This window comes from Eutrigla gurnardus (assembly GCF_963514095.1).
Source record: "Eutrigla gurnardus genome assembly, chromosome: 6".
Taxonomy (NCBI): Eukaryota; Metazoa; Chordata; class Actinopteri; order Perciformes; family Triglidae; genus Eutrigla; species Eutrigla gurnardus.
The window spans coordinates 26,547,113-26,572,910 of record NC_139920.1 but is presented as its reverse complement, the minus strand read 5'-3'; the positions used below and the strand labels follow the sequence as shown (position 1 = coordinate 26,572,910).

The 25,798-nt window shown below is 44.6% G+C and overlaps 1 protein-coding gene across 1 annotated transcript; it reads left to right on the top strand.

The window, feature by feature from the left end:
* The first annotated feature begins 4,546 nt into the window (after nt 1–4,546).
* On the top strand, nt 4,547–12,002 carry mydgf (myeloid-derived growth factor). The gene is made up of 6 exons (XM_084011907.1): nt 4,547–4,774; nt 6,537–6,587; nt 6,749–6,810; nt 7,120–7,201; nt 9,153–9,225; nt 10,763–12,002. Exons 1-6 carry the CDS (start codon nt 4,613–4,615, stop codon nt 10,840–10,842), a joined length of 510 nt encoding a protein of 169 aa, XP_083868033.1. The 5' UTR covers nt 4,547–4,612; the 3' UTR covers nt 10,843–12,002.
* The last annotated feature ends 13,796 nt before the right edge of the window (nt 12,003–25,798 follow it).

The window sequence follows — 25,798 nt, the reverse complement described above, 5'->3', positions numbered from 1 at the left end:
TTTGGAGTGAAAGATGTTCTCTCATGCATGCATTTTGAGCAGTATGGTGTGTATGATTTTGTGCAGTTTTGTGTATATTACCCTTGCAGAAATGTGTAGTGTCTTATAATCTAGTGAAAGGGCATGTCATTGTTGAAAGGTGTTCTGAATTTTTATTATATTTTATTATGAGACGTTTTATTAGTTATTTTTTTTAAACAAAGGTACCATTGAAAGCGGACGCCTGAGTCCAAAAAAAAAATCAACTTAAAAGGTCACTACTGATGGACTAATTTGAACAAATATTATTTAACAGCAGTCAACACAAGCTGAGGGCCGTTACAGTGAGGAGTGGTACATTTTTAAAATGCTTTTTGGAATAACACACCTCAGAGAAATGCCTGAAATGATTCCACTTAGCACGTTTACGTCACTCGGAAACGGCCGCCCCGTTGTTGCGTGTTTCGTCATGTTTGTGCTGCAGCAGATGAGTGATTGAGAAAACATTTATTCACCTGGCAATAACTCCATGTGAGGTGTCTGGGAACGCTCTGTTTGCACTTTGTCGCCAGATTTATTCAGAATACCGTCTGGTTGGGACGTGGAAACTAATGAATACTCACCGCAAATATTTTTTAAAACACAATTCATTCTTTTTGCTCTTTTCCCCCCCCCCGTCAGTGCAAATATATGCCTTCATGGTCTTGTAATGTTAAATACAGAGTGTTTTGAAGCCTCTGACTGTATGCATTAACTTGTAAAGTCTTTATAAAGTCCTTGTGAAGTGTAAGATCTCAGCAACTCTTCTGCGAAGCCTTTGAGGAGAGAAGGAAAAGCGTTGGGGGGATGTTCATGAGATGAATACGCAGGCAGGTGGGAGCCGAGGTCATGGAGGGTGGTTTCTCTCCTGCTCTGCAGCATCTGTTACTGTTCAAGAGCAGCTAACTTCCCCAGTCTGTCTTATGGCAACATCAGGGCCACAGCAGGTCACCAACATCTCCCTCTCTCTCTCTCATGCTGATGGTGAGAGCCTGCTGTTGGAGTCTCAGATGCTGCGTATGTTAGTCCTCGTTTGCCGGGTTGATGAGCTCCATCTGTTATGAAGGCACCGAGAAAACCAGAGGAAAGTTTGAGGGAATTCATTACATTAGTTTAAATTCGGTGGCGAAAAGATGTTTTCAGATCCTTTACTTACTCTAAAAGTATATGTATTATCGGCAGCAGGTACTTTAAGTACACTTGCTATGGAGAATAATGCCTCCCACTTATATATTGTCATCTATAACAAGTATTCATATTGTGTGAGAGGCATTGATGATGTTATTCATCACGTTTGTTGGTGAGATATTAACCTGAAAAGTAAGCATACACGTCTACTGCTGTAAAATGCTGCAGAATAGAAAGTATGATTTTTTCCCTTGTGGCAACCGCTGCCCTTCCCTGCCAGTGTGTCGTCTGTCTGATAGCTGGTGGCAGGTGATCATTAGTGTCCTGGCGTTCCCTGGTCTAACAGTCTCCCTCCGTCCTTCCCTGTAGACACCCGTTCTTTCCTCTACTTTGTTAACTAGCACCCCATCTCCACTCCCATGCATACACACACACACACACTACCCATTCCACTGACCTAAACTCCTCGTGTACTTTAGCACCCTCGTGCTTTTAATTCATCCCAGTTTGTTTAATAAATGACTTTGTTTAACTCTGTAAAACCGTGTGTCTCCCTCTTTGCCTTACATGTTGAAGCATGAAAAGGAAACATAAATTATGATTGTATCACTTGAGGAAATGTTCCATCGCTGTAATTATAAAAGACAAAAGAAAGAATAAAGTAGAGATGAGGAAAGCCTCCGTGGATGTCCCGCAGGTATCCAGATCACACTGGGTTTTAACCTATTTTATAACACCAGATTTCACTCATCCTTTTACCCAAATATGGCTCCTCCGCGGAGCACAAACCATCTTTGGTCAGAGAGCCGTCGAGTCGATTCCTCTGATGTGAATTTGAGTGTGGCGGAGTGGGTCACAGCGGAGCTTCCTCAGCCCGCTCCAGGTGCTGTTTGCTCAGGGCAGGCCCGACGTGCTAAGCCTGCAGGGCGTGCAGGATGGGCAGCCTTCCTTTCCCCCCGCTGGAGATGGCGAGGAGGAGAGAAATTCCACAGATCCTCAGACAGCCAGGCAAAAAAGCTGACTGCAAACTGCTGACATCAGCAGCACCACCACGGCTAAACCATTCTTATCACGGGCTTGAAGGTCTGTGAGGCCGTGCCCAAAAGCCTGACTGTCTGAGACTCCCGGGTCAACAAGCGTCAGAGCCAACAAGGCGAGACTGCAGTGACACATCATGGCAGTCAAAAACCGAACATTATGGCTCTTGCCTTTTGGTTAAATCTCATTTTATAGCTGTACCGTTACATCATCGGTCTCTATATAAGTCATGCATGTTTCAAACCTCGGGACTAGAACTCGTGAGTGTCTACAAAGGCACTATGACTTCAACGTGTTCGACCCACTGTGGGACTGAGGAGATTAATCTGACAAGTGTGATAATCAGCGCCATGCCAGAGTTGCTGTAAATCAACATCCTTCAGAAAGCATCTTACGCGATTAGACGATAATGAACTCACACATCAGCTCCGCGAGAGGTCAAATAACGATGCGAATTAAACAGTTATGTTTAATCATCCACTGATGTGAAATCTACAGAGCTGATTCAGATTCAAAAGAGCAAAATGTACTCTGAAGTATATAAATCTACACAAACTGAAGTGTAGCTTTTTAACACTCCCTACCACGTGTGTATAGTCTGCTATATGAGCTTGCATCATTATTGAAATAACCACCAGCGGCGTGCTAATGTTGCGTTTCTCCGTCTGGTGTATTTATCCTCGTAGAGAATTGTTTGTTTTTCGGCGAAGAGAAGCTGTTTGTGTGAGCGAACGGTGGAAATGACTGGATATTTGTCTCTCCTCCGCGGAGCGTCTGACATCCAGAAAAAGAAAAACACTGTTTACCCGGGCAGGACGAGGACTCCCTGAATCCGAACCATTTACACATCATTACCAGCTCTCCCCTATTTGAAATAGAAGAATGTGCCTAATGACCCCTGTACTTTTCCTCCCGGCGCTGCTGTGTAAACACCCACCATTCACCTGGCTGTCGGAGGGAACGCACGCTGTTATTAATCCTGTTATTGTATTATTTTTGGGCTTGGGAAGTGGGATGGGGCCGGGGAGGCGGCTAACAGGCGATGGGGTGGTGGTGGTGGGGGGTGAGGGTGAGGGGAAGGGTGAAGAGGGCGGACAGGTTTTACAGCTATTTTTTTGGCCCGAATTTGCTTCTAAATGCTCGTATTGTTTTACGGGGTTTTATTTTGCACATGAGTGTCAGACAATGTTAAGACGTCTCCTCTCGTACCAGACATCTGTTCATCTGGCTCCAGACATACGTACGAAAACACACATGCATGCAGACTTGTAGGAGCAGACATGTTTTTGTGGATAAAATGTTGTTCTGCTGTGAAATAGAGAGGGGGTAATACAAATTTGTTATTGAGAGGATGATACTCGTGAATAAAAACACGATTATTTTTTTCCCCAGCAAACCTGAGTTATACAAGCGGACACTATGATTAAAGACATTGTCAAATGTGTTTACCTCGTGTTTGTTGAAGCAATTATTTATGTTTTTCTTTTTTTCAAAAAAATGTTCTTTGAAATGTTGAGTCAAAACATCAGCCGTGGGCTCTTTCAGCTCAATCCACTAAAGTTATTAGTTCAGAATGGATGTGTGTGCAACAAAACACCATGGCTATCATCTGACTGTGTATACATATAGCCTACTATCGTTAATAGACGTGTGCAAACCTTATCCCATCTTAACAATACACTTTAATTAGTTATCTTGTTTATTATATGTTTGTATTATGAAGGATGAATGATTGATTATGAGGAAATTGACTTGGATAAGACTGACATTGAGACAAGAAACATAGACATAATGCATGTCAAGTGTGTGTGTGTGTGTGTGTGTGTGTGTGTGTGTGTGTGTGTGTGTGTGTGTGTGTGTGTGTGTGTGTGTTTTCCCAGTTCAGATGGCGTTAACTATAGTTTGTGTGGCTATTTAGAGTTTTAAGAATCTACTGTGACAATCTTTGTTCTGGAGGTTTTTAACGGCGTTATCGTCAGTGGATGGAGTTTGCTCAGTTGCCATGGAGATGGCTCAAGTGATGGACCTCGAGTTGGGATGCTTTATCAAAACTGCTCCGCTTGATTAGATTAAAATGTGTCACGAGAAAATAAAATGTAGGCGTTTTCACGATGATTCAACTTCAACTTTTATTAAAAATAAATGTACAAAATTGGTCGAACAATGGCGACATCTTGTGGCCACGAATGGTAGCATAACCGATCATTTATGTACTCGCACTTATATTCGTCAGTATTCAAATAAGTTAATCTCTAAAAAGTGTATTTTTTTATTTGTGTTATTTAATAAATACAATAATGTATTTTGTTACCTTGTTTTGGGAGTGTGACGCCTGATGTGACGACATCCACGTGCGACGAGGATACCGGTTACCCGGGGAGCCACTCGCAGCGACACACCAAGCACACAGACATCTGCGGAAGAAGAGATGGCCACCCAAAACAACCGCCGTGCCGTTGATTTGGCGTTTCTGCTCGTGTTGGTGTCCACGGTGGCGTTTATCCCGGTTGACGCGTCACCCGACCGGACGAACACGGTGGAGTTTAACGTCAAACCGGGAGGAGTGGTGCACACTTTCTCTCAGGCCATCGTAAGTGACCGTATTTAAGTATCGCGATTCATTTTGCAACGCGATTAGCTTTCAAACAACCAACCCGGAAACAAAGCTACGCTAAAACTACACGTTAACGTTTGAATGTAGGCTAATTCACCGCGTTCGTTGCTAGTTAATTAGCTTGGTTGTCATTGCAGATAAAGCGGCTGACAAGAACGAGTACACCGTTAAATACGTCACAAATTAGTTTGTATGTGTGGCGGAGGTGTCTTTCTGTCATTAAAGTGTGTCAAACACGCTCTCAATAGTCGGTATTTGTAACGACGTGACGGTTAAAACAAACTTCTACGTGATGACGACACAGCCTGTGAGAGGCTGACACGTCGGCGCCACAATACCTCCATTCATTGGCTAACAGGGAAGGGGGGGAGGGTACAAACCAATAACACAACAATATATACAATTTAACCATAAAACACATTAAAAGTAAAATAAAAATGTAATTAAAGTATATATACATAATAACACCAGGGATAAAACAAATAATTAACAACCATGAAAATTAAAATCAAAGGCTAAATCATTACTCCAAATTAAATGCCAGATTCAAAATATAGGGCTATAATCTCCCCTTTTTTTTTTAGTATCGAGGATGTTTCCTATTCTAATACCCAGAGGCAGTGTGTTTCACAGTAAAGGGGCATTAAAAAGACACTCTCACCAGTACTTTTATGGGTCACATTTAAAAGAAAAGCAGTGAAGGACTTTAGTGGCTGGAACATAAAATCCCTATTGGTGTAGGGAGGAGCAAGGTCATTTAGAGCTTTTTACCAGTTGGGTAATGAGATTGGTTTCCCTTGTTTTAGTCAACACTTGCTGTTGTCCTAGCCGTGTGTAGCTGGAGTTCTCTTAAAGACATTTTAGATAAGCCAGTGAAAAAAAAGAGAATAGTCTAAATGGCTATCAGATCCTTCAGAGCTGAAGCAGGTCCTTCTGATCCGGCGATATTAATGAGATTATAAGGATTTCTTATGTTAAAATGAGAATTCAAGTCTAAACCAGAGTCTAAAATCACTTCTATGATTATGATTTAAGCCAATTGTCAGTTATTCCTTTTATTATGTATGAATTGCTCCTAAAATTGGCTTGAGTAATAACACATGCCTGTCACAATAGGCCTTTTTCCACCGCAGACATTTTGACATAACAAGAAAGGTACAGGTGTTACTAATGACATAGTGGCTCTGGTGCTGCCATGACAACGCCCTATAATAAGGATGTAAAATTGCTAGATATTCCAACATGGCAAGTGTTTGCAAAATCACAAGAAGCGGTACTTTTGTTTTATGGCTCTGCTCTCGCTTAGTAGGGATTCTAGTGGCACGATATTAGGTGGAACATTTACATCTGTGCTTTTTCCTCTAGGACATGTCAAACGCCTGCCGTGAGAAACTGATGACTCAAGCACATTGTTTGAGACCAGCAGCCACAACAGACCTTTGGGTTTATAATGATGTGAAACCTGTAAAAAAAAAAAGAAGCAAATTAATCCCTGCCTTTGCGAAGCTGCAGAAATGAGTGTGAATTTGCACTAAACGATCACATCAACACACATTTCTCAAACCGAGCCGCAGTCTTACGTTGTCCCTCTAATTAAGCAATGCCTCTTTGAGAGAAAACAATCAGCAGATCGGTGGAAAGTGTTTATTAATAGCATGTGGAAGTAATTGATGGATGAAAGTAATATGAAGACTTAATGATGCACTAACTAGCACCATGTTACACTCTCTAATTTCAGAGGGAGTATGAATGCTCATTCACTTATGCTTCACAAGGGGGAACTAATGAGGTGAGTGTCACACACACACGCACGCACGCACACACACACACACACACACACACACACACACACACACACACTCTCTCTCTCCAGGATAATTTTATTAATTATAGATTTTGAATGATTGCAGATTTCATGCATAAATAATGTTCTGTTTTTGTGACAAACAGCAATGGTTGATGAGCGTGGGCCTGAGTGACGACGACAGGCTGTTTTCCTGTTCTGTGTGGAGGTGAGACGCGCACACACACACACACACACACACACACACACACACACACACACACACACAGTGTCGAGAATCTTCTTCAGCTCAGTTACCCTGAGTTTCAGCTCGTCTTCAGTGAGATTTTGTCCCGTCTGCGTCTCTTCCCGCTGCGTCACTCTGTGTAGTTAATGGTGACAGCACCAGGAGAGACGAGGAGAAACAATCGATTCTAACCACCTGGTTAAAACGTATTCATATCAGACGTCAGTGTGAATGTATGCAGATGACTTTACATCGCTAACAAATATTCCTTTTTTTTTCATTTTCCGCCAGGCCGCAGGGGAAATCGTACCTGTTCTTCACTCAGTTCAAAGCCGAACTGAAAGGAACCAAAATTGAATATGCTAATGCATATGTAAGTATAAAAGAAATACGACCCCCTCCGTCCTGTTCACATTCATTTGTCTGCATGTCGTCGGCTGATCACGTTCCTCCACAGGGGATAGCCAGCGTTGCTGGTCATCATCGGCTTAATACTGTTTCATTTCTGCAGCGTTAAATGTAATGAAATCAATCCAGTCATTTATTATAGGAGTTAAGGTAACCCCCGTATAACATGGCTCATATATCAGTTATATCTTATTTGTCAAAACGTTAATGACACAATGGAAGAAATGGATCTTTTACATGTCTTTATGCTGACTTAGACTTAAACCTCCTATTTCGATCCTTTATAAAACAGCATAATCCACAATCTTATTTAAAAAAAATGATTTGCACATCTTTTGTGACCCTGTGAAATATAGTTATGATGCTGAAGGTGCAACCCAGGACAAACCTCCTCAGGTCCAGGTCCTCGGCTTGCCCCCCTACGGGGTGATTCGTGGGAGTGCAGCTTATGTTGGGCAGCAAGAAGCTTCCGGGACTTTGCTGCCTTAACAAAGACAAAGCGTAGTAAAAAGTTTTTCCTCGATGGCGCTCCGCACTTTTAATGCACCCTGTCAGCGTTGAGATTAAAGCCTCCTTATTCCTTCGCCCCCCCAAAACAAGTTTAGAGCGTAGAATTTACAGCGTCGGCACAAATGTCAGAAAATCAAGGCAAAGCACGGGTTGATGAACATTTTTGCGTCGCCTGCAAATAATAAACCACCCACCTATGTGTGCCAGCGATACATTTGTCAGGCTCAGGGATGAGATAAATGCACAGGGTTTCTTTTTTATTTTGCTTTTCTTGACCAGAAAACTGGTTGCTGTCAACGTCGACACTTTAATCTTTTTAGAGAATTTGTGATTTTGCCATAGTGGGCCCTCTCTCGTGTAAATGCATGTTACATTACTGTATATAAGGGGTTAGGAGGTGTCTTACATTTCATGATTCATGACATGGACACAGACTTGATGTTAATGTTGATGTTTTTCTGTCCAAAAACTCCCCAAATATGAAATGAATGATGATATAAAACAAAAAATAAGAAGCAAATCCTCACATTTTGAAGTGGGAACGTGTCGCATTTTCTCTCGACCAATTGCTTTATTAGTTCAGCTACAAATGTAACCACAATTGAAAAGGCGTTAATGCTCATCATAGTCTGAAAAATGTCAATTATCATCATCTTCATCATCATCATCATCTGAGAGCATCGCTGAATTTACCTGACCACAAAGTCCTGAGTAGATTTGAATAAAACACGCACGTTAGACCTTGATCCTTTGCTCTACTGCACCCCCCCCCTCCACTTATGTATCCATAGAAACCCATCATGTGCTCCACATGTCCACGACGACATCTCGTCCACTGTCCTTCAAGGATGTCTGAGCAGCATCCTGGCTTGTGTCCCAACTTCTGATAAACTAACACAGCCGGAGTCAAAGTCTAAAGTAACACAAACGCTTTAATTCTCCTGGAAGTCAAACTCCCCGTGTCTTTGCACATAATGTTTCGTGGAAGGTTAATGTCTGGACTCCTTCCTGAGCTCAGTCACTTAGCGGAGTCTGATGTGGTCATCGCTGCTGACGCGAGGCACGCGTCGACACGCCTCCTTCCCCCAGCAAGGGCAGACCTGACACTCTGTCATTAGCCAGAGCACACGTTTCCTCCTCCTGCTCTGGCTCCGTGCCCTGCAAGCAGAAGACAGGGGGAAAAAAAACTTCACTAAATGATGGGACAGAAATAACCTCACATACACAAACAAACGCACCTGCCACCCCCCCCCTCGCAGCATCTCCTTGACCTTGTCGCCACATCCTCCTACTCTCCCAACCCGTCTGTTGCAAGAAAAAAGAAATCTCCTGTGCCGCCTCTCATCCTGTTTTTGTGTATCTTTTTATTTTCTTCTCCCTCCCTCCGCGACCGTCTTCGTCTCCAGTCTCAGACGGCGGCCGCAGGACAGAGTGACGTGCCTTTGAAGCCGGAGGAGTTTGCCGTCGGGGACTCAACAGGTGAGAAATTGATTGTATTTCCAAGTGTTCAATCAACTCCCTCTGCTCGTCACGTCAATCTCCCGCTCCCTCCCTCCCTCCCTCCGCCCTCCATCACGTCGCGACTTCCCCGCTGATTTGCCTCTAAAGCGTGTGCTCCAGCTGTGAGTGGGTTGCCATTTGTCCCAGTGGCATTATTTGCTTTTTTTCGTCGTTCAGTTCTTGCGCAAATTCCCCACCGCGGCTCCAGTTCCGGACCGTGATTAGCAGGATCACAAAAATCACACAGCAATTTACTGTAACAGCAGATTAGTCACGACAGCAAGAGAGGCTTATCTACTCAAATTCGAGGAACTATCAGAGACTTTGTGTTAATCCCATCTTTGTGGGACCTCTGGGAAACTCTTCCGGTCGTGATTTGGGGAGATAAACTTCTTAACAGTTGTGCAGGAGGTAAATTGCTTCTTTAGATGCAAACTATATCAATAGGCTAAGCCGGCAGTCACAAATTTATTGGAAATCTGCCACAAAGGGGAACCTTTCAACAAGTATCATGTAATGCATGAACCAACATGCACCACTTACAGGAAAGAAAGGACAGTTTAGACCTGTGGATGTCCTGTAGCTGTAACAATCCAATTTTTATAATTCGTGCCACCTGCAGGTAATGAGTGTCCAAAGTGCAGATTGTTATAGCCGCTGATGGCTTTGTGTTTGAGGTTTTACAGCGTGTGTGTTGTAAGGACTGGATACCTTCCTCATTTGTATGAAAATGGCTCCCCAGCACAGAGTGGTGGTTTTCACAGTCAAAGCTTACACCACCAGCTGGTTAGACGGTGATAAAAAAGTGACATTACTGTATCGACCTCATCTCCAGATATGAGATGGGAATCAGAAGTCGTTCTTCTGGCTATAAAACGCAAATTATCAAACACATTTACTGTTTTATCTGCCTTTCTGTTCATTCATCTCTGGAATTTATCATTTTCAGACCAATGTGTCATTGAAATAATCACCGTATTGAAATATGATAATCACCAGATTTATGTGAATTAATAAAAGCGCATTGTTAAAACGCTTAGTTCACTGCAAAGTATCCATGAATATTTCCTTCCTCTGCATCCACACATGTTTTCTTTTGCTTTAGAGACAATGAACAATGACCCAGTCTCTCCAAAGTAATCTCCAGGAAGGCAGATGCACTATAAGGAGGTCTTCCTTATTCAGCAGTGACCAAAACCATCACATTTAAACTACAAGCGGCACAGAAATGAAAGTGCAGCTGAGAAACAATGAGTAACAGTCGTTGATCGCAAGTGGCACAAGTGTCAAAATTGCAGTAGCTATTACTTTTCCTTATGAGAAGATCTAATCTGCTGCTGCTGCTGCTTTCCTTGCCAACAGACAGTGCAGGTTGGACTAGACCTGCGATCTCAAACTGCTGCCTCTGCAGTCAGAAACTGGCTGGTTTCAGGTGCTTTGCACCAGTGGATCTGAGTGTCCTTTCTTTTTGGTTTTAATTTAGTCTGTAATTTGCTCTCCTCTCTTTCGCCTGCAGTGACCCACAGAGACGGAAAGTTCAGCGCTCAGCTCTCCAAACTGACCGCCATCGGACGGACGCGACACGACGAGCTGTAAGGAGTCTCACTCGGCGTTCGGTCTCGCGTGGAGTTCTGAGTCGGGCTTCTGTGTCTCGGCTCGCTAGTCAATGAAGGATGGATTCGTGGGAGTAACGACCAAAAACTGGTGGGACGTGGGATGATACTGAGATCGTCAGTACATTAATTACCTTGTATGTTTTTACAAGGGGTTTGAAAATGCTGCCTGGGACACAAAAAAATACAGCGAGGATCAGTTTAGTTTGTTTTTTTACTACATAATGTCTGCTTCCCTAGTTATTCCTTAGTTTCTGAGGCTATAAGATTTACAGAGACCCAATCTGTTGTGATCCACTGGGGACGTATGTGAATGTATAGAGGATTGGTGTCTGGGGGCTTGTAGAGTATAGATAACACACTTAGAGGAGAGAGGGATTTATCCGTCTAATGTAATCCTGAGAGGAAAGTGAATAATCTCCAATAGCGTCATTGCATACACATAAACAATTACATTTTCCCCCCAGTCTGTGTTCTGTTCTGAGCTCCTCACTCTCGGTTCATATTCATCTGTTCTAGATAACCGTAAGCACACGTTTCATCCCCTAAAAATCACAAATCGGTACCACTTGTGATCACTCTTTGTGTCGTTTGGGTTGTTTGGCCAGAAGGGTTTCATGCAATTGAGGAGATAGCAGCTTTCATAAATTATATTAAGAGAAAGATGTACATTATACACAGTGCGTTTTTGGTTAAATCTTAAAGGATGTCATGTCAATTAATTGTTGGGAAAATAAGATATAAGTAATACGCATAAAAGATTATAGTTTTACTGTCATTTTGATCATTTTAAGTAGACGGCTGCAGCAGAAAAAAACTGCAAAAAACTAAAACATAAGGGACATATGAAGATCACATGAGTTCTCTGGATTGTCATACCTTGGTTGGATCAGGGTCCGGATCCTCTGGTCTGTCTGAAGGTGATCCTCAGGATGTTTGCGTGTCCCCGTGTCATCACGCCTTGAGGGTTCCCTCTGGGTTCACAACAGGAAGTAACCAGGTCCAGATGCTGTTCGAAAACACACAAGATGTTACTCATTTTATACACGTCTCTTCCTATTTTTTCTTTTCTTTTTCTTCTAGATTGTTATGATTCGTGATGAAATGTGATGGATGTTTGAATAAAGACACGTTGTCACTGTGCTGCGTATAATTCAATATTTTTCTCCTGTTATGTCAGTCATGATCTGATTGAACCTCCCACAGCCTTGTTAAAGAGTAAACATGAAAAGAGGAGACATTTTGAGTGCCAGCATTGAGGCATTAAATATTCTGAGCACTGTCAGAGCCGGGGCCACAGCGAACATGGCTTGAGAGCTTTTTTATTCTCCCTCGTCATATCTGTCGAGAATAACTGCAATTTTAGCACCGGCGCTAATGTTTTCCCAATTTAAACTCGGGCTCCTGCGGGAAAAAAACCTCCAGCATAGAAATGAGACTTCATATGAATCTTTATATTCAAATCAAAATGATGGAAAATGCATTCTGTAAGCGCACTCAATTAATATATATTGTCCTCGGATAAATGGTTCCATGAGATTAAGAGCTTCCATTGTTTCTTCTTAATTTCTGGGGAGAGAGAGGCTTTGCAGGGAGGATCGACTAAATCCACAGGCACATATGGGAATGTATAGAGCGTTGATCTTTGTGGGCTTATAGAGATATAGAGTCAGGAGGGATTTATTCATTTTATGTTAAGCCAAGAGGAAAATCGCTCGTCTTGATTGTAGTCAAATCGGCGTCGGCGAGGTTGAATCCTGCGATACAAGAATTACACGTTGATACCGCGGTCACGTGAAGCTTTTAATGCAAAATCTAATGATGACAGCAGCTATAAAGCATCTGAATATCATTTAGAGGAAATCTATTGTGTGGGAGCGTTTTGGCAGAGGCGAGAAACTCCCACAGAGTCTGCTACTTGTAATTAAAGCGTCTTACAAAGACGTGACCGTTTCAGACTCTTGATTTCCAGTTTTGTGGGTAAAAACAAACATGTGACACTTTGTTCTCAAGGTGGTTGTTCCATTCAGTAATAAGTCTCCGTAGCACAATATCTCTTTGTTTACTGCCAGCTCACTGCGTCTCCGAGTCTCAAAGCTGCCTCTATGCTGTCATCCAAACCCTGAACTCGTATCACTACTGTTTACCATCTGGTACCAGTAGAGATGTTTACTTTCATTTCCCCCCCCTACAGTACAACCATCAGGGAAATATATACACTTGATGCTGCCAAGAACTGGCTTAGATTATGATGGCGTGCATTAAAAGAGAAATGAGAAACATTTTTAGTCACAGAAGCAAAGGGGGCTCCGGGGATCAGTCAGTCCAACTCAGATCCAGACTGAAATGTCTATTGCAATGACATTTTAAACAAATCTACATGGTCCCAGATGAATCCTCCTGACTTTGTGTGTCCCTTTGGCTTTTAATTTGGCGCCACCAGCAGACTGGCACTCACATTTTTTGGGATTACTATAAAAATGGTGGACGGAAATCCATGTTCCCATCAGGATAAATTGTAAAGGTTCACGACAACAATGCGATGTAACAATGCCTGCAGCCCCTCATCATTGGTTTTTATATATATAGATCAACCAGTTCAACCAAAGACAATCTTTTCCTTGTTAAAGTCCTGAAGAAGTAATTCAAGGTGAAAACGAAACACAATATTTGTTGACATAAAAAATGTTTTCCTTTTCTGTAAATGTTTTTCACAGCCCTTGACACTTTAGTGAATTGGAGGAATGGTTTTGTGGTATGTGTATTGGTGTACACTACAGTGTAGGCTTTATATTCCATTGTACTGTAATGTATTTTATTAGCATGTTGATCATTTATATAATTTTATGCTCATTATTTTATTGCTCATGTACAAGCCCAACTAGGGACAAGAGTCGAAAATTAGCAATAGCTATAAACTCTGTACAGCACATCAGTTGCATTCTCTGTATTGGAACTATGTCAACTGTATCGTCCCTATTTAAATAAAATTCTATTCTATTCTTTAGCATCATAAGGTAAGAATCCCCCCCACCCACCCCTAGCATAGCACTTTGCTAATTAGCGATGCTAACGCATGCTAACGCTCTAAATGAAAATAGCAGAACATGGTAAACATGGCTAACATCGTCATTGTGCGCATGCTAGCATACTGATGTTAGCATGCTAACGCTCTAAATGAACATAGCAGAACATGGTAAACACGGCTAACATCGTCATTGTGAGCATGCTAGCATACTGATGTTAGCATGACTGTAGACGAAATCTTGTGACATTTATTTGATATTTTTCTTCATGTCAATAAATCGATGAAAAGACCAAAACATGAACTAAGCCCACTAACAAGGTAACCTATTTACTATGGAAAGCCTGATGTAGCTAATTCCTATGACACAGTTTTTTCATTAGCAGGAACAAACACACACTATAGTCCATTTTCACTCTCCTGCTGTCGTAAATTCTTATAGAGCACCAGCTGTGTTAATCCACGGCTCGTGGTTGATTAACATTTGCTAAAAACGACAGTCTCCGGCTATTTATAGGAAATTAAATTAAGTAATTAAGTCAGAAAGTAACGAGGGACAAATTAAAACATAGGCTATGGTTGGATTTGATATTTTTCATCCGATTTGTTGTTAAGCGAATATATAGAATAACACACTTATTTCTTTCTTTTTTTTAAAGAGCCATTAGAAGGCACTGGAATAAACGTGATGTAAAGTTACGTTTCAGAGAGGCCTTCCTGGACCTACAATGCATTAAATCCAACATTCTTGTGCCGGTTTTCCTCTCTTTCCTCCCACTTTCCCCCTATTTCTCTCTCTTTGCATCTCCTGACATTTGGAGGGGAACAGATGGGGCTTGTGGCGGGTCGGTCAAACCAGAGGCAGCAAAGGAGATGGAATTTTTGTAACACCAGGGGCCCGGTGAAGGGTACAGCGAATGGCCAGCTGCACCCTGTCTCCCCTGATGCGCACCCAGGCGCCAAGCCGGTGACCCAGTCAGCCCGGAACCACCCGGCCTGTTCGCTTCTTATCTGGACTTGCTAAGTTCTTCATTCATGTCTCCAGATCCATCACAGGTCTACAGCCTCTCCTCCCCCAGCGTGTGCTTTTCACACCGCTGAGCCAAAGTACCCTGAGCTGCACCGAGTTCTCGTTACATCGAAGCAACTCTTGACAGCAATTATCTAACCCTGACTATGCTGATACATAGGAGTGGATCGGTCTGGCTGCATAGGTTGAAGTGTGCAAAAGTAATCAGTCCTTACTTTGTCTTGTCATCTTGCAATAATTACATTTTCCTTCCTATTTCTATCTAATTAGGCCTTCGCCTTTGCCCTTTAACGGTGCAATCTGTGGGAGTCCGAGAGCCTGGGTGAGCAAGCGAGCATCTGTACAGAGGCTCTTGTTACCGGAGCAGTGACCCAGACAGATGTTGTGATGCCCTGTGTATGTTCTGCGTATATACTCAAGAGATTGGTGGGGAAGAAGAGGCGGAGAAAAGGACGTCCGCAGAGCCAAGCTGTTCTTCCTCACATACTCACCCCAAGTTGCGTTTGCGTCCTGTCACCTTGGAAACTTGGTCGCAGCTCAACTTGGCGAACCTTAAATCACTCTCCACTCGTGCGGCTGGTGCTGTGAATGTGGGTCTGTTCAATCATGAGCCTCCCCCCCCGCCTTCTCAGTCGTCTCACACTGTGGTCGAGAGCAATCTTCTTTTCTCAGGGTACGGAGGAGCTTTGCGTGGCTCCTTCACTTTCTTCGCGTGCTCAGAGGGTCTGTGGTGGGGATACGGAGGAGGCTTGCGACCTCTGCGGCCTTGCGCCGTCGGTGGTTTAGCCGAGGCTTCGGGGGCAGCGCATACCTGCGAAGGTCTGGGAACGGGCTCCGCTAAGGATGCTCGCCTCTCTCTGTCAGCGTTGGACGCGGTTTGGGTTGAGATGGTGGGTGGGCAGCTGACAGACGGAGGCTGGGTCGATGATGGAGGGAGCAGACCAGCAGATGGGTGGGTCTGATAAGACCCAACTTTGTTCTCTATGATGACAGAAGGACTAAGTGTGGGGGGCGGGTGAGGCTTTGAAGACAGGGGGGAGACGGGGCTGACCCCGATGGAGGAGGATGGCCCAGGGGACTGAGAACCGGGGCTGCTGGGGTGATGGAGGTTTACTGTTAGAGGAGAGAGACCAGGAGTGGGAGGCCGAACAGGGAGGCTTCTTTGGGGAGACAAGATAATGTCATTGGAGGTAAGGTTTTGAGAGGGATTGGATGAAGGGGGGTTAGTGTCGTTTTGCGGCGGCCCAACCTGTCTGGGAGAAGACCCCAGACTGCAGAACCGAAGAGTTCGACTCCTTTCCGATGAGAGCCCAGAAGTAAGTGGGCACAGAAGCAAATTTGGCGGCGACTGGCTCCTGACGCGTTGACCTCTCATGAGGCTGCCAGATGAGTCCGAGGTTCCTGGCAGGTCTTCAGGCTCCGAGGGCCTCTGATGGACGCCGTCTACAGTCACTTCACTGGAGCTGGAACCCGAACTGCAGCTGCTGTCGCTGGGAGGGTTGGCGCCGCCACCCATTTCAGTCTTTTGCTGCTCCTCCGCATTCAGATCAATGGATGAGGTTAGATAGTCAATCTGCTGCACCACCTATGATGGATAAATAGATACGGCATGGGCGTGAATAAAAAGGACATAAGCGATTGGAAAGAGAAGCACTCCACTGATTTTACATGAGGAGTGCTTTCACCCTGTGGAAACAGGAGAACACTATTTCTCTGAATGGAGTTTTCTAGCTTGAAACCATTAAATTTACCTGAGTGACAAACTGAAACAAGGAAGACGTGCTGGTTTATCAGGGGGAATCTGTCTAAAGACTATTAGGTTGCATCAAGACACAGGGACTATCTGAATATCTCAACCTTGTTGCTTTGATTTTTTTGTAAAAGTGCAATACCTTATTGCCTATAGAAAACCTGAAACTCATGATTATATTAATTGTTGTTTAATCTGTTGATTTCTTTTTTCTTCTAATTACTAAAGTGTTAGAAATCCTCCCAATTAAGAAGCTTAAACCAGATATTATTAATAATCCAGATAATGTTTTGAATAACTCAATTAATCGTGACCGTCTCATCAATTCACTGCTGGTTCTACACTATCAGCAGCTTACATAGCAACACTGTAACCTAAAGACTTTCCTTCCAATTCGAGTCTTCAAACCAATCCTACTGCAAGCCTCTCATGCATAATTATGTTTTTCTGCATTTGGAGCGTTTCAGACTGTTACAGAAGTGGACTCTCTCCAGGTGTATAGCACCAGCCTGTAAGTATGCCACTCGTGCAACCTAGTGCACAAAAATGTTTACCTCAGCATAGAAACAAGGATATTATTATAATGGGAAATGTGTAAGCCCTATTTAGGTGGGTTTCCTTTCCGATACATGTCGTGCAAAGCACACCATGTAATATATGATTTGTTTTACATGCATACACGTCGCAATGCATATATTTCAATAAGTGCAGAGCATGAAGCGCATGAGTGCTTGCCCACGTAATACATAGAGACATGTACAATGACGGAGGCAGGAGAGATTGTAGAAAATTACACTGGGGAAAATGTTTGACCCATCTCTCCACCTGCTCTGTGTGCGCAGATAAATCCCCGGCCGCCGCTGGAACCGATGAATTATTGTTTTGTTCTCTGTGTTCAACAACTTCCTCGCTGATGTCAAAAGATGACCTGGTTTGTCTTTTTTTTTTCTGCTCTTTTTTAAGCTGAAGCTTTTTGGGCGAGGCTTTTTTCATAGGACTTTGAAGTACAGCATGTATATATATATGCACGTCAAGAGACTCTTGGGCTGCTTGTTAATGTCAGAATTCAGAGGAGATAAAAGAGGAGAGGACCCTCATGTGCTGCTCCCCAGAGTGTTTATTAAACCATGTTTTTAACCCCTCAGGTCAGGTACATATAGTGCTGATGAGTGCTGAGAGATATTTGGTGTAGAGCTCAGTCATGTAAGTTTCATGCAACTCTTTAACTGTTGCTTGGGGTTAGGTTCTAAGTCAGCGCAGTTTTTGATCTGTCAAAATGCCTTTGCAGGAGACAATATTCATGCACGAGCTCGCTTTTCTGATGTTTTTCTTCTTCTTTCGGATGTCTTTAGCGTCGCTTTAATATGTGTATGTTGTGTCTGTCTAAAATGCTTTAAAAGCTCTCTCCAGTACCTTTTTTATAAACGTGATTGATTATTTAATAAAACTGAGGGGTTGCGTCTCATGCAACAGAATGATAAAACAGGGCTTTGAAATAAATATGCGACCAAAGTCTTCTCTGGTGCCTTATCTCCCTTTGATCTGTCGTCTCTGTTGTGAAAATTTGGGTTCTTTTCGATCACAGTGTCTGCTTGCTCCCCCTCTTTTTCGGCGTAGCCTATATGCTCTTTCATCAGTGTTATATTAATACTGTCATACACTAAAACCTTGCAGTCGGGATGATGAGGTTACTACCCCGGGTTTAGCCCCCGACCCCTTAGAAGCAGATCAAATGCCAAGAGGCGAGATTTACGTGTCACTTTTACAGCACGAGGAATACGAGGCAGAGATACTCAGACATAAATGGATTATAAAACGCTATCCAGCTGTGCCTGGAGCAGCATCTGTCCATGAGGAGAGAGAGAGATGGGGGGGGGGGGGGGGATGCTAGAGAAGGCAGATGCAGATAGGAACTGTGTATCAGCAGCCCCCTGAATGCATCATGCAAATGGGGCATAACTATTGTCTCATTCACCTCTATGAAAACGTAAGCATGAATTGAGCGGTGTTGTCTACCAGACGGATGAGAGAGGAGAGTTGCAGAAACAGTTTGCAGACTGCGGTGCATTCATCCGACCCTGCTGCTGACTTTTTAATGCATGTTAAATTCTGCTGAGGATGTATATTTGTAGCCTTGTTATCTGTGAGAGTAAGAGCCCACAAGGTTTTTTTTTTATTTCATTGTCTAAGCATGAATATTTCCTGCATGAGGAAACACCAAAATGCATAAAAGAGGATGCGGTAACTTCTCTGTTTTTGAGTCCAGGAAAGACATGATTGTGCAGGTGAATTGTTACCCAGAATCAACAATAAAAGCCATACCTCTTTCATTTCCTGGTGAACGTCCCTCAGTGCTGTGAGAACCTGCTCCAGGTTGTCCACCACCCGTTTAATCTGGTGTCGGACAACCTTCCTGCTGCAGCCCGATTCCTTCCTCTGTGGCTTCATGTCACTGCTTGGCCTGTACTGGACCCACGTCTGGTTCTGGCCCAGGCCCGCGATACGCTCCGAGCTCGGTCTGGGTTTCCTGGGGCCTCGTAGCGTTGTGGTGCAGCCCAGTCCTCTCTGAGGAACCTCAGTGGAGAAGATGACTCCGTTGAGGGGCCCGTTGAAACCCTCCACAGGTGTTTCCCTCAGGTCTCTCTGGCTCTGGGAGTTCCTGAAGCTGGAGGCGAAGCCACGCTGCCCTCCTCTTAGTACCTGAGTGTCTGAGCTCACCCAGCTGGATGAATGGAGGTCTCTCTTGCGATAGGTGGTACTGCTGCCGTAGTCCCAGACCTTCCCCCTCCTGTCCTCGGTGTCCATCACGACGGGCACCTCACAGTTCGGCTCTTCGATGAGCAGTGCGGGAACGGGGACAGGAGGGGGTCTCACTAGGGGCCCATACTTTCTGACCGAGGTGCTGGTCCCGTCAGTCTGCGACTCGAAGAGGCTCAGGTGGCTGCCGGGGTTCCTAACAAAGGTGTGATTGTCCTGGGCAGACGTGGAGCTCTTGCTCAGGTGCCCGTCCCCTGGACTGCTCTGCGCGTTGGGGAGCGGATCCGGCTCCGGAGACCGGTTCCCCCTGGCAGGACTGTCCTCCCTCTGCTTCCCCAGACTGCCCGGCAGGATGTGGTGACCTCGCAGCACCACCGGCAGCATCCTCGCCATCCCAACGGCATTGCACCGAACCTCCCCCTTCTTCGCCCGTCCCTTCCCCTGGATGGAGAAGAACCCTATCCCTTTGGCTCTCTCCAGCGGGGTCAGGTTGTTGCGGGCCTCCGAGCCGGATTTGTACGGTCCATTGAGCCCCAGGTCACTGCTGTGGTGGGGCTTCAGGCTATTGCGCAGCCAGGGGATGAAGTGAGGGGCGTGGGGCTTGAAGCCTTTCTGCTCCCCAGGCACTGAAGCCCTGCTGTCAGAGAACATGGTGATGGATGGCGTCCAGCAGCCTCACAGAAAAACGAAGCAGAAGAGGAACAGGAGGACTCCCGAGAGCTTCCTCCGCTTTTTCCATGAATCTCCTCCTACCTCTGCCATTAACACAGACTCAGTCCGCTCCACCGCTGCTCTCTTTAGCCCTTTCTCCAAAACTTTTATCTGCGTTTCGCCCTCCCCATCACAGATCCCGTCCACCCCCCCTTTTCCTGCTGAAGCCTGATTCTGATGTTATCACCCTGCCTTCCCCCCCCACCCCACCCCGCTTCTTTTCCTTCCGTTTTCTGCCTCTCCTCCCTGTTGGATTGCTCTGGAGCCCCTCACCCCCTCACTGGGCCGGCCTTGGAGATGCCGAGGGCCTCTGTCTCTCTCTCCGTCTTCTCTCTCTGCCTGCCTGCGTCTCACTGGCTCAGTAGCAGCGGAGGCTTCCTGTCTCTACATCTCTCTCTCTCTCTCTCTCTCCCCCACACACTGCGCTGCGCTGCCTCCTATCCTCGCTCTTTCTTCCTCCCACTCCCTCTCACTGCTCTTACTCCCTTTCTCTATTTCCCTCTTCTCTCCCCATTTCTGTCTCCTCTCCTGCTCTCATTTAAGAGCCCCGGTACATCCTCTGTCTTTGCAACTCTCTCCTACTCTCTTTTCCTCCCCTTTTTCTGTCACTCTACCCCACCCGCCCCCACCCTCGCATCCCCACCTCCCATTTGCCAGGGAGTGCAGCTGAACTTCAATCAAGACGGCACTGTTATTAATCCCCCGTTAGCCAGTGCATAGCCACGTGATTCTCCCTGCCTCTGTTCTCATCTGATTACTCCTTCCCTGGCTCAGCCCTTCACAATTAAATGCTGCTTAGGATACCAGAGGGGGTTTAGAGGAGTAGGGGAGGACGGCAGGGAGGTGGGTGGGGGGGGCGGAGGACGAATAGTAGGGGTGCACATAATTGCGACCCTCCAAGATCAGAGATTAGCACGAGTTTGACACAAACTATAAACTGCCCGGCTACAAACGACAGCCTGCCCGTGGCACGGCTCTCCCCGGATTATCCCGACTGTCAGCAAATAGTGTCACGTTACATCCCAGTTGTTTTCCTTGTTTTATTTTTCTGCTGCAGATTCCAACTTCCATTTGTTCCAATTATGCAGAGACAGCTGCTATTTTCGGGGTTTCTTTTTCTTTCAAATTCCCAGTGTTGGCTGTCTGTATTAGATTTCTCGTGTCTGACAAGCCCAAAGATGCCTCCTAGGTGCCTTTTCACTCAACTGCGGCTGCATGAATGGGTCCCTCCCTCTCCGGCAGCAGCATCCGAACTCAAAAAGACAGCAGCACAGTCACACACACACACAAAAAAGCCCTGACAGTTTGCTGTCACTCAGCAGTGAGGCACTCAAAGCAACTTCTGTTAGTCATTCTGTTAGTCAGCAGAGCAATCTATATTCCTCTGGTAGTGCCCTGTTAAAATATGACTTCACTCACTGACATGGGGGGGGGGCTGCAGGCTTAGAATACTCCTGCCTGCATGCGGACCATGTGGATCAGCCAGTAATGACCACTCTTCTGGATAGAAAAAACAATAGAGTGGAAGTCATAGCGGCTATTATTAATCCTTTTTTCCCTCACGGCATGCTGTGCACACAAAGTCTATTTCCATGCTGCGGTTACATTGAAAGATTTAACTCTGAATGTATATGTGTGTGTGTGTGTGTGTGTGTGTGTGTGTGTGTGTGTGTGTGTGTGTGTGTGTGTGTGTGTGCATGAACGCCTGCATCAATGTTTTAAAGGTTTTGTATAATGAGGATTTGAATTTTCGTTTGAAACGATGTTTAATCATTTAAGTCCATTTCAAGAGCACGGGCATACAAAAGTAATAATGTCCTCAATGTACAGAACATAGAACCAAAAATGTATAAAATATAGATGCATGCCTGCACAGATGCACACACAGACACACATATAGATCTCTGTTGGGTTTATTCAATGTTAGAGAAAAAACGTTTTGTTGAAATTGATGAAGGTTGTTGTCCAGTGAAAACTTCTCAGCTTTCTCAGCTCATAAAAACATGGAAATGAGATGTTTTTAAAGGGACAGTGACAACGTGGAGGCAGGGTCAGTGCCAACTTTGAATATGCTATTGATTACATTGGAAACAAATAACTCCCTGGTTGTGTTTCTGTGTTAAAGACCTTGAATTCACGTCTTTTCATCTGGGAGTTTCCCCTCCAATCAGCCACCCACATGGTGAAGCCCTTAAATAACACAGCAGCAATACACACAATCATGGCTGATTTTATAGTCAATGTGGAATAATAAGTGGCTTGTCCTAGTCGCCCTCCGTTTGTGGGTGCAGCCCCTCGAGCCAGGTGCCTTTTTAGATTTTTTTATCGACCATTATATTAATGTGCTGCGCGTGATTGAAGGAAAAAAAAAACATTGTGTCGTTTTCAATATCGGAGGAACAGTTGGGGAACGACAGGGCGAGCATATGGCCTCGTTGTAACCTTGCCCGCCGCCTCCTGTGGGGCCCCCCCTGCTTGTCTTGAGTCCTGTAACAGGCCGACTGCCCATCGAGAAGCAGCAGAGCGAGTGTGCTGGGACACTTCGTCGGTGAGAGTCTGCTGAACTTTACTGCCGCTGCAGAGAGTTGAATTTCCTCGAGCAGAGACGGAGACACGCCACTGAACACCTTACATAATTTGGCGGAAAAACATAGATGTAAAGGCGGTGCTTTGAAAGGGGGCGAGGAACCCCGTTTCTGTCTGAATTTGGAGAGGGTTTATTCGTGAGCGCATCGCTCGTGTTTGGCTCTGTATTTACTCAAAAGTGAAAATGAGTTTCCTGAGAACACAATGTTCTTTTTGCTGTATTAAATATGTAAGTGAGCAGATGCTGTCTTCCCTGAAGTGTCCAGTAGCACGTTGGTGATAATCCTCAGGGTTTCGCCACTGAGTGGTGTGTGTGTGTGTGTGTCTTTTCCCGTCCTCTCATGTATATTTTTGTGTTGTTTGCTTTTGGATTTCCCTCCGCTGTGCTTTTCATCCTTGAACAACACGTCAGTCAGGTGCTCTCCAAGGACTTGAGCGAGAGAGGAAGAGAGAGAAACGTGGGGGACACCAGGAAAGAGTAAAAGAGAGACAGAGGAAAAAGGAGGGGAGAAAGACAGGGAGTTTTGAAAGACTTCTAACTTCCAAGCCGACTGCCATAGCTGTGCTTGCCAGAGGGGAGAGCACCTTTAAGCATACTGGATGAGTAACGATGTGGAGGGACTACAAAAGCAAAGTAATACATAATAAGCAGCACTCACTCTGCTCTGCGCCTCTGCCAGCTAACCTACATGAGATTGGTGTTGAGAGAAAATTTGGAAGTGCTTGAAAGGTCAGCGAGGGCCTCGTGTAAAAGGGGCTTCTCCTTTAACACATTATAATAAGATTTAGAAAGCATAAACGGAACCGTCAGATTGGGATGTCGGCCTCGACGTATAGATTTACATAGAAATGAGGAACAAAAAAAAAACACCGTAAAGAAGACGGAATGGAAACGTGACAAAATGTTTCACATGATGTCGGTAACCTCGGGTTATTCTAACAAAACAATTTGCTTATAATCTGCCGCTCCGGGATATAAAACCGGCTCCTGGTTTATTCTGCGGCACGAATCAACAAACGCACGGGTCTGTTTCTCTGCTGCATACAGTGAGTGAGTGAGTGATCATCACTGAAATAGTTGAATCATTTCTCTTCTTTGGTGCCACTCATCTTTTGACTGCACTCCCAGTCTTGTTTCACTCATTAGGGCCTGAAAGGCATTTCTGTTGGAAGCGGCGATAAAGGAGAAAAATCGAGAAATATGACCGTGTGATGTTGCACGGGTGCAGAGCGTTGCCTGCTGTTTGAACACAATGCCCTGTGGTTTGTTTAGTAGCACCACCTTGAAGTCAAACATTTGGGTGTTTGCGCCCGTGTTGACAGACAGCCAGCGTTTGCACAGTTAGGCCAAAACCAACTGCACGTATCCTTGTGGGGATGGGCAGTGAAAGTCCGGCTCGGTTAGCCATTCCTAACGGGGTTGGACGCCCGCGCGGCCACACGGAAGAACCGTTCCTTTGCAATAATTGATCCCAGAGTTGAGTCCGACTGTACAATAGCTCGGCTTGACTTTAGTTTAGTTTCAGGTTGTAAGTCTGAGTGTGTATCACAGCTCGCTTAATCTGTGCTTGAACACAAGTGGAAAGAGAAATGGGTCCTCTCTGCACGCTTCCTCTCTTCAGCCCTCTCCTCCTTAGGATGCAGGACAGCTCCTTTGTAGTCACTTCATTATGTGGAAATGATAATTACGCCCCAGTGGAAGCTCGCTTCACCAAAATGTATTAGAGCCCTCAGTCACATCCATTGATAATCACGTCGTGACTGTCATTTTCACATTTTTTAATTTTCAGAGTTTGAGTGAGTCACGCAGACACATTGCAAAGAATAAGCAAACACATCCCCACCCCCTCCAAAAAATGGAAAACTAGTTTTTGACCTCGTCGACAACTAAAATAGAAGACGGGCAGAAGTGAATCATTGAAGTTGATGTCAGGATGTATTATTTGACATCATAATTAAGTCAAATAAGAAAAAGGAAGAAGCACAGAGACATGCAACTGCACTCACATCCCAGTTTAGTCATCATAACCTCACCCGAGGGTGCATTCACACAAAAAAAAAAAATCACACGAAAACGACCATTAAGATGATAATTGGACACTTGGTAGTGCAATAGCCTTTTAAGTGCGCTGCAGGGAGGATGTGCAGACGTGCTCCAGGCAAAATTATGATCCCAGAGTCTGAGAAGTTGCACAGGCAACGATAGATTCAACTCGGGTCGAATATAAAATATGCAGTCGAGTGTTTATGTTTCCAAAAACAGAAGTATTACTAATTTCCTGTGCAACCTTTGAGCGTTGTTGGCCTGCAGTAACTGGAAAAAGACGACCCAAAGTTGAATTGTTTGTCAGTCGGAGGGGTTTGTGTTTGCTTTCATGGCTTCCCAACAATGCTGGGAGCAGGAGGAAAGGGGATTTGGCCGACCAAATCCAGGTCAGACTTGGTCAGATTACTCCCTGATCTGGCCCAGAAAATTCCACAATCCAGCATACTAATGGGAAGATGCTCAGCGCTTGATTGAGGGAGGGGAGGGTGGAAAAAAAGGAGAGAAAGAAGAAATGTATTCTTTTAAAAAAGTAAATTGTATTATATTTGTTGCGTCTGGATACAATACACAAAGACACAAAACAATCATATGTACATGAGTGAAAATAAAAACTTCACAATTCACAATAGTAGAAAATGCACGTGATAAGGATGCTTAGTTTGAGGGCTTTAGTAAAAAATACGTGGGGCTGTTGCAGAGGTTTGTGGTGATTTGTGGGCATTTTAAACCGAGGGAAGATTTAAACTAACCCTGAGATGTGGAGGGATTGGAGAGAAAATGGCATTTAAACACAATTAAAGTCAACTGTTCACTGGGACTTTACTAGCGTAAGGGATTTACTTCAAAGCCTCCCAAAATGATGCAGTGAAGGTTAAACGGGTTTAAAAAAACGTAATCATCTAAGAATTAGGAAGACCGAATACAACAGCCACCATCTTTGTTTTCATCATCACCTTTACCAGGGTAATAATTATCAAGTGCATACTGTTTCCTGAAATGTTCCTGTGGGGGGGGGGGGGGGGGGGGGGGGGGG

Excerpts from the sequence above, each read along its gene's own strand:
- mydgf (XM_084011907.1), top strand. The coding sequence starts at position 4,613 with ATGGCCACCCAAAACAACCGCCGTGCCGTTGATTTGGCGTTTCTGCTC. Across the intron at positions 6,588-6,748 it reads CACAAGGGGGAACTAATGAG|CAATGGTTGATGAGCGTGGG; the intron begins GTGAGTGTCACA and ends TGTGACAAACAG. Across the intron at positions 9,226-10,762 it reads TGCCGTCGGGGACTCAACAG|TGACCCACAGAGACGGAAAG; the intron begins GTGAGAAATTGA and ends TTTCGCCTGCAG.